Raw genomic sequence first — 9,064 nt, 5'->3', positions numbered from 1 at the left:
TCTTCAAGATTTTCTTGAGACAACGTTAAACGCAATGACGAGCCAGACGTTCTTAGCAACCGAAAAAAGAGCTTTGGATCCTGCTGAGATCGAGGAGTTTTACTCCACGATCTCAGCTTGACGTCCAGCAGCTTGCAACATTCCATTGTAACAATATCCCTGCTACTGATCATTTATGTTACGCTGAAAGTGCGAACTTTCGCGCGAGCGTGTTATAATCCTGAAACGAGAGTGTGCGTTTATAATTAAAATTTCTATTTTGGTAATTCAAAACGTGTCAGTGAATGTATGCCACGTTTGGAGTGAATGACGTATTTTGGCTCTTTGATTTTTATCAATAGGCCGGGAACAAAAGCGAAAGCGGACGAGCCGACTTTATTTGCTGACTTTCCAAGTCAGCTTTCCTTTTCTGAAACCGCTCTATTTTCTGGACCGTAAACCGCCAGACAAATACGTATGTGCCAGCAAATCGATACTAAGAAAGAGTATACTAGTTATAGTTCTCACTAGAGCTGCCCCCGCCCTACAGTACCATTTTCTTTTTTTTTTTTTTTGAGTTGGGCTTGTTGTTTACAGTTGTGTAATTTTTCTGTTATGCTGTTACGGAATTGCGGCTCAGTACTTTGGTGTTAGTAATTTTGGATCTCAAAATACTACAAGTGTACAAAATGTAGTTTTGGGAAGTGCTTGGGATTTTTTTTTTTTTTTTTGCTGTGTGGTTTAACTTAGGATTTGTTTGTTCCTCACGATCAAGAAGAAGCAGAATGTAGGGACTTGGGTGAGTTTTAACATTGGAATGTTATAGGTGGCATTGGAGAACAATTTATAGACAGCATTGAAGAACAATTTATTATTATATAGTTATTAGACACAAAATTATACCTTAAGAGGGCCTACATTCTCTCTTCTCCAGTCTTCCTCTATACTAGGACAAATCTCGTGTCAAAGACGCCGATCCTAAAAGTCCTCGCGCGCGTGTCTTTTTACTGGCAGCCCATGACCATTTGCGGGAAAAACGTTGATACCTTGCGGCCGTGCAAGCGATCAAATCGAGATTTTTTCTGGTTATGATCTACCGAAAATACCCACATTCTCTCTTCTCCAGTCTTCCTCTATATTACACGGGGAGTCCTAAGGTGCCTCCTCGGGTTTTTGGCCCTCTGGGGCCAAAAACCCTGCGGGGGCGAATAGACCCTTTTTGTTGAACGAATCTCGGATTTCGTCATTTTGGGTCATTTTTAACACTCACGCGAAATTCCCCCTTTTTTAAGTCTGCCTGAAATGAACAAGGGGCGAACCGGACGCCACGACTTTTCCCTTCGATTAATGCACGCAACACGCTCACGCTACGACTACAAACGAAACGCGTATGTCGATCAAAATGAGAACGTTGCGGAGTTTGACGGCGAAATTTAGCCGTTTAAACCGTGAAGTAGTGCGAACTCAGCATGTTAAATTTTTGATACTGTAAAATTTCGGTTATAAGCCCTTGGCTAATACTAACTACTTAATAACCGGGCGCGAGGGCTTAACTGTAAAATTCCAGACTGAGGGATGAAATTTTTGCTTTATGAACCGAGCCTCTGCGCGAGGTCTATAAATCAAAATTTCAGCCCGAAATTATGGAATTTTACAGTAAAGCCCGAGCAAACAAGGTTATTAAGTTTTTTTATAATATGGCTTCAAATAGGTAAAGCGCGTGAAATAGAGTGAACTTATACATTGCCTTCATTTTCCGTCACAATTTCGTCAGGATAATAAAATTCAGAAAAGAAATGTTTTTCAGAACACATAGTTAAAGAAGAGATACGTTTTTTGTTCAATTTCTTGCTTTTTTAACGAAGTTCCTTTCAGCGAAAGTCACTAAGTTCGCTAGGTTTTGTAAACCAAAACCGTGGCGGAAAAAATCTGTTATGCCCGTGGGCGTTTACCGGGGGATTACGGACCGCTAATTAACCAATCTGAGCGCGCGTACTATCGCAGCCATATAATAAAACTTTGTAAAGGGTTTTGGGTAGGTTTAGCGGATTGAAAAGCGTTTGGAAACAAGCCATGGTAATGTTGATCTAAATTCGTTTTTAATTTAAAGTCATATTAAAGCAAAATTTCCAGTTAGCACTGTCATCCAGCAGAGGGGGGAAGTGGGGTTATCGGGGGGCCTATAACCGGATTGTTTTGTCTGCAGGTAGATAATCTAACCAGAATTTTACAGTATACACTTCGGGTCGTTTTACACGGTACGAAATTATCGCAGTGTATTCAACAATTTCCCAGGCTGAAGTCGCACGACTTTATATTTTAAAAGCCAGCCGTCTATCATACTGCATTTTTTTTTTTATTTCAACCAGTACACGACTGAAATAGGACACATCCAAAGCCCGCTCTCTCCCACCCACTATATGATGCTAAAGTTCCCACTGAGGCAAGCTTTCACACGCGAAGTGAAAACACTTGGTAACGTTATCGATCAGTAGGAATGCCTGCGAGTGTGTTAATCGATCGAACTACATAAGTTGAATAAGTACGCTACGGTTTTTTTTTTTTTTTTTTTTTTTTTTGAATCATTGGTTCTCGCCCCCTTTTGCTTTTTGTTTTCGGCACCACGTTTCCGTATTACAATTCCATATTATTTGAAATGATCCCCCCCCCGAAAAAAAAAAAAAGAAAAATTGGATGATGAATAAATTTGGAACTTATTGAACAATTATTTGTTTGTTCATTCAAAGAGGGTATTCTTACGTTAAAAAATTGCCGAATAGCCGCTATGATGGAAAGGGTATTCTGATAATAGTAATGAAAGGTAGCATCGTGAGGGAATAACATCATTTTCCAGGTTCTCCCATTCCATAATCTAACAGAAATACTTAACAATTATTCCACGAGTACGCATTGGATATGAGCTGGTAGATAGCCAATCAGAGGATTGAAGTTGGCTATAACCATGTCTTACCCAACACACGCGAACCAAAATACTTATTATGCTATATATCCCAGAAGCACTCAGGCATACAACTATGCCAGGACTTCAACTTGGGTGAACCAAAGAGGATATATAACACTTGCTAGAACTTCAAAACCATGTGCGAACCAAAGTACTTATTATGTTATATATCCCAGAAGCACTCAGGCATACAATTATGCCAGGACTTCAACCTGGGTGAACCAAAGAGGATATATAACACTTGCTAGAACTTCAATATCTTGTGCGAACCAAAATACTTATTATGTTATATATCCCAGAAGCACTCAGGCATACAACTATGCCAGGACTTCAACCTGGGTGAACCAAAGAGGATATATTACACTTGCTAGAACTTCAAAACCATGTGCGAACCAAAGTACTTATTATGTTATATATCCCAGAAGCACTCAGGCATACAATTATGCCAGGACTTCAACCTGGGTGAACCAGAGAGGATATATAACACTTGCTAGAACTTCGATACCATGTGCGAACCAAAAGTACTGCTCATGTTATATATCCCAGAAGCACTCAGGTATACAATTATGCCAGGACTTCAACCTGGGTGAACCAAAGAGGATATATAACACTTGCTAGAACTTCGATTTACCATGTGCGAACCAAAATACTTATTATGTTATATATTCCAGGAGCACTCAGGCATACAACTATGCCAGGACTTCAACCTGGGTGAACCAGAGAGGACATATAACATTTGAGTGTCTCTACTGGTATTCTGAAGAAATCAAAGATTTATGCTGAAAAAGGAAGATCTCGTAACTGAAGCTTAGGCTTAAAAGTTTATGAAACGCAATGATTTCAATCCAGATAATGAACAAGTAGATCTGCTGAAAAAATGAAAAGTGAACCAGACTTTTCTTACTCGTGCATTGTTCTTTGGTATTATTCCTTAGTTACTTTTCATGTGCAACAATATTGTTTACTTTCCTTATCACACTAAGTCAGTGTTCCTCTTTTTCCTAACTCCTTGGAAGTTTACCTGGATCATTTCCTCACAGAATGTAATCTGATTTAATAAGTATGTTTCAGCAACATCTTTGTCTTTAAAAAACCTCAGGTTTTCTAATGGCAGTGACTGGGTGACAATTTCTTCAATGTTCTCGAGAAACCTGCATTCTGTTGAACCTAAAAACGATACAAAGATCATGCTTGAGTAAATACTGCTAAAGTTGTTAAATCACCTTAGGCTGGGGGTGGGGATTAAAAGTTGTTCAGTTAACAATAGTTTATGGTTACTATAGCTTTTCATTTTTCTGTATGATTGTTATTAATTGAAGACAAAGTTATTGTTATTAGCTTTGACAACCACACTAAGTAAGGCATAGTCTTTTTGTTCTAAAAGCTTGAAGAAAACAATACATTAATTATAGTATTAAAGATATGGCATTAAATACAACATAATTTACTTTCCTAGTTGTGTGTTGGTTGTTGTATTTATGTTGCATGACTTGTTTAGCTACATTGGCTTGGTATTAGCACTTGGCCAAGGGAAAAGAGGGAGAGGAAAAAAAGCATTCTTGAATTTTATGGTCAATGAAGTACGCTTATTTACTCTGTTGGAGTCTTTTGTAGAAAAAGTGACTGTCACAATAGCTGTTTGCATCAATCTGATGTATGTCTGTATACCTGAGAATGACAACACTTGAATGTTGTGCTGCTCAATACCACTTTCCTGGCCAGGCTTTGTCTTTACTACGATTCTGTCCCTTCCCTTCATACTGTCTGGTCCATACTCGGCTAAAACAGCATTGCAATTTTTGAGGCTTCCACACTCATACGCAAACATTCCCAGTGAACATAGCAACTGCTCTGTATTCCGCAGCTGGCAATGAAGAGTGCATAGGTTTACATCACACAACTCTTCTTCAAGGAGAAACAGCAAGTCATCCCTAACACCCTTCCATCTAAAATATTAGCAAAGGAGGAGTAATATCAAAAATTACTGAAAGTTGACCTTTTATTTTATACCTAAACATTATCAAGCTTAGGTATTTATCAGTTTCTCCTGTGCATACAATGTAATTACAATTATACCAGATTGTAATTATGCACAATTACAATCAAGCCAATTCCTGGGAAGTTGTCTGCAGTTTCTTTAAGGACAATAACGCTTATATCTACAACCATAGAAAATTAATGTAAGGTATAATGGAGAAGGCTAAACAGGGATTAATAAAATACTTGTTTACTGAAAATAGTTTTGTAATCAAAATTTAATACATAGATGCATGTCTAAAGTCTGAGGTGTGTACAAAAAAATTAATCACATAACCAAAAACACATAAATAACATACAGCTGCCCTTGTAAAATGATTGCATTAAAAAATTAAATGGGCTTACTGACCCTCCAAAATTTGCCTTGCTCTTGATAAAGCATTCTGCACAGGATTCACCACGTTCAACCCCTGGACATGCACATCCCTGCAATAAAATAGAGAATGATATTTTATTGTTTACCAGATAGTGACAGCTTGCAACAAGACAAGACAAAAATTCAAGGGGTATCGCTAAGGTGTGTTTGCTAAGTAACAGGACTATTTTACAGGTCGTCATCAAGGAACCACAAAACAAGGAAATCAAGGATTACGGTTAACAACGATTTATAAATGATCATAAAATATCGGTCCCACTCGTGCCAAAGATTATGAATCAAGACAACAAACAAGGCAAACAATGGACAATAAGTCAAAATCTTATGGAAAATGTGAGGTGACACTAAAGGATCTGATTACAAACCAATAGGAAAACAGAAAAAACATTGTAACTACGTCCATAAATAGGCACACAATCAAAGTAATTGATAATTGATCAGATTGAAATTGAATCCTTTGTCTGTAATAGTATCCTTAACAAGCTTGATACAATTAAAAACTGTGAAGAAGAAGTTGAAGTTGAGTATGAATTTTAATTACCCATATACCAAAACTCACAGTGAAAACACTATTATAAAATGACTTGTGCACATCCAGTGACATAGGAACTACATTTAATGGCTACTTCTGTGTTAACTTACCCGTATAACTTTACAGAACACACAGCACTCTGTGTCCAACCCTCTCTGACATAGACCTTCCATTTCTTCATCTGACTCATTATCTTCACTCTTTCGTTTGATAAGTATTATCAATGCCTTGTAATCAAGTGTAACTGTCATAAAAAAAACAAGATGAATAATTAAATTTTCTTGAATATCACATCCCGACATTAACAAATATGATTTTAATGTCCATTAACAGGCTTCTTCTGGGATCACATCCTAAAATGCCTTTTATTTTAATTACTCATCAGCATTTCTACAGCTTGACTTAGAAATGCAGATGGTTACAATCTTTAGGAACACATCCAAGAAGAGAATGAGGAAATTGATTCTTAAGTCTTGTTTTTTTTAAGGTGATGGAGTCAGTAATTTAGCAGTAGGTATTTATTAAAGGCACTCGCCCGATGGCCAGTGCTGTCAAAATTAAGTTTCCATCCCTGGCATTACAGATCAATGAACCCATTAAAATGTAAAATGGTAATAGAATGATTATAATATAATGTGGAATCCATCAATAATGATAAGAGCACAAATAAATGTTTAGGTAAGGAAAGACATGTCTTGTGAAATAAAAATACTGAGATCAAGTTACAGTTTGAGTTCTAATATAAACTACTCTATTTTAGTCACACTGCTCATCAGTGAAAATGATTTTAGTAAGATGAGGTATGGTTAAAGGGGGGTGGGGGGTCAGGAGCACCTCAGGAACCCTTCTAGCCATGCCCTTGACAAAGTTTAGCAATAAAAAAAGAAAGAGGAAAAACAATATTTCTGTTTGTTATTTTTCTATTTATCTTTGTACTTTGTATCGGTATATTGTTTTATTATATCATAATTAAATAAATTTTGACCTCCAAAAGAAACGGATAAAGTTGACCAGAATTTAAATACAGGGTGGGCAGATTTTCCCCACTCTCCAATTTAATCAAACATACTAACTGGCAATACAAAATGATTTAAAAAGATAAAATGATTTACCTTAGTTCGCCCTAACTTTGTAAAGTTCAACAAGGTTTGCCATCCTTGGTCTGGGATCCGGGACTGCAGCTTCAAGTAAAGCAACGTCCAATCGGGCACACGAAGGGATTTAAAGAATTTTGGGGCACTGTCCCCCAGTATTGCTTCCAGGGCTTGCTTCGGGTCTTTTTTTCTCAGCAGCTGTTCTGCGATATCGCTCATCACTTTAGCCACTTCAACATTCTGGTCCACCTGATCGGCGAATAAAGATGCAAGAGGCACCTGGAACTTAGCGCAAACATCGCCGATCAAGGTCCACATATCGCTTGTACTGTACTGTCCGGGTTGTCCATTGCCGGGTCCTGTGTGCCTGAGCTCAGCGTCGATTGACCGCCGTTTTTCACCTCATCTCGAAGGGCCTCTAACTGGGAAAGCACAACTTCAAGTTCAGCCTTAAGCTTAAGATTTTCATCTTGACTCTTCTCGATATCCTCTATGGATATGGCTGACCTTGAATCGACTCCAAATACTGTTTGTACAGGGTCATGAATTTTGTCCTTGTTGTTGTCACGTGTGTCAGTCGCTGTTTGGCAATCTTCATTACTGGCCAATATTTAGGCTGTTGATGCCATCAACCAACCAACTGTACTTTTCTTCTTCGCCCGCTTTTAGTTTTTGCCGAAGTATCGCAAAAACAACGCCGAAAGAAGAGGCTATGAATACCTCTTCTTTGTGAAATAGTCGTCGATCCAAGTGCCCGCCATTTTTAAGATTCGAGAGTTGCACTGTGTTAAATTCTTTTGGAAAGCTTGACACCAAAGGGCTACTCGACATGAATTTTCCTACAGGAATGCCGCATATTTTGGAATTCAGGAGATACCAGTCCCTCGAATCGCTCGTGAAGTGCAGCAATTCAGCTCTTCGAATATCGAAGGCATCCATGCCGCACAGCACCTGATCGAAATGGGAACAAATTTCCCGCTCTTGCTAGTAATGTCTGAAATTCAACCTCAAGAAAAGTCAAAAGAAAAATCCAGCCCCTCAAAATAAACAGGATTGACGCCATTGGAGGTTGTACACAACGGTGTTAAGGTAATCACCGAACGCTCCCCTGTCGAAACCACAAATCGAAAGCGATGATAGCTACTGAGCCGGATCATGACGTCACACCTTAGCAACCAAACCCCAAGAATTTTTTAACATCCGGTTTGCTCTGGCTCGTCATTGAGAGTCACGCGTTCGAAGAAACCGCCCCACCACGGCGCTAACTCCAGATTTAATCGCTATTTAATCTTATGATTCAAGAGGAAACCCTGAACTTCTGGCAACTCAAAGAGGGATGATAAGTACTTAGCGACAGTCTGGAAGGTTTGGGCGTTGTATGACACAACCAGCTTTGGTATACCTCGTCTGCAGATGAAACGTTTCAAGCTTCTAATCAATGTTTCCGCGCTCAGATCTGGTAAAAAAATCAAGATGAACGGTTCTGGAACATCCACAAGAGTACAACGCATTTAGACCCTCTTAACAACTTTTTCCGTAGAGCCACTCTTAGCGAACAACGGTCCGGCAAAATCGATTCCAGTGTTGGAGAAGGTAGGGTTCCCTTCCACAAGGAATTGAGGCAGGGCGCGGTCGGTGGGATGGCATAATGTTGCCCTTCTATCTTCATGCAATCCACGCAAGAATCTTGCGAACGACTTGTCTTATGGCAATCTTGAATGATAAGAACGTTTAGGTCGTGATCTGTGTGCAATCTTAGCTGTTGCTTCAAATTCTTTAAATTCCATAGATTTTCTGCGTGCGCCTACTCTTCAGTACCGTCTTCTTCGGATAACCTAAACATTTCTTTGACTGGTACTCCTTCTTCTTCGTCGATCCATTCCATCAGTCGTTCAGAACTTGAAATCTACTTCCTCAAATTGAAGCCAGCTTTTTTCATTCTTGATCTTGCCTTTTTGGTGGTGTGGCGTGGTGTCTAATTGTTGTGTTCAGTAGAAAGGGAGAACTTGTGACGCCAAATACAACTCGGTTGAAATGTTTCACGACAATGTTTGGATGCTCGTTATCAGGATCATCTATCCAAA

At 38.9% G+C, this 9,064-nt stretch overlaps 1 protein-coding gene across 2 annotated transcripts; it reads right to left on the bottom strand.

Moving 5' to 3' along the window:
- Nucleotides 1–565: 565 nt before the first annotated feature.
- LOC131790859 (uncharacterized) lies at nucleotides 566–8,301 on the bottom strand. 2 transcript variants are annotated; one of them, XM_059108111.2, is made up of 5 exons: nucleotides 6,999–8,301; nucleotides 5,997–6,130; nucleotides 5,328–5,404; nucleotides 4,610–4,887; nucleotides 566–4,108 (listed from the first exon to the last, which is right to left on the bottom strand). In XM_059108111.2, the coding sequence occupies exons 2-5, from the start codon at nucleotides 6,057–6,059 to the stop codon at nucleotides 3,915–3,917; spliced, it is 612 nt and encodes a 203-aa protein (XP_058964094.2). In that variant the 5' UTR covers nucleotides 6,060–6,130; nucleotides 6,999–8,301; the 3' UTR covers nucleotides 566–3,914. The 2 variants fall into 2 exon arrangements, with proteins under 2 accessions (XP_058964094.2, XP_066030898.1); XM_066174801.1 differs by lacking the exon at nucleotides 6,999–8,301 and having other exon boundaries at nucleotides 5,997–6,137.
- Between the last annotated feature and the right edge of the window lie 763 nt (nucleotides 8,302–9,064).

The sequence above is a fragment of the Pocillopora verrucosa genome, chromosome 1 (genome assembly GCF_036669915.1).
Source record: "Pocillopora verrucosa isolate sample1 chromosome 1, ASM3666991v2, whole genome shotgun sequence".
Lineage (NCBI taxonomy): Eukaryota > Metazoa > Cnidaria > Anthozoa > Scleractinia > Pocilloporidae > Pocillopora > Pocillopora verrucosa.
Note: the sequence above shows the minus strand (reverse complement) of the source record. Positions and strands in the feature narration are given on the sequence as shown.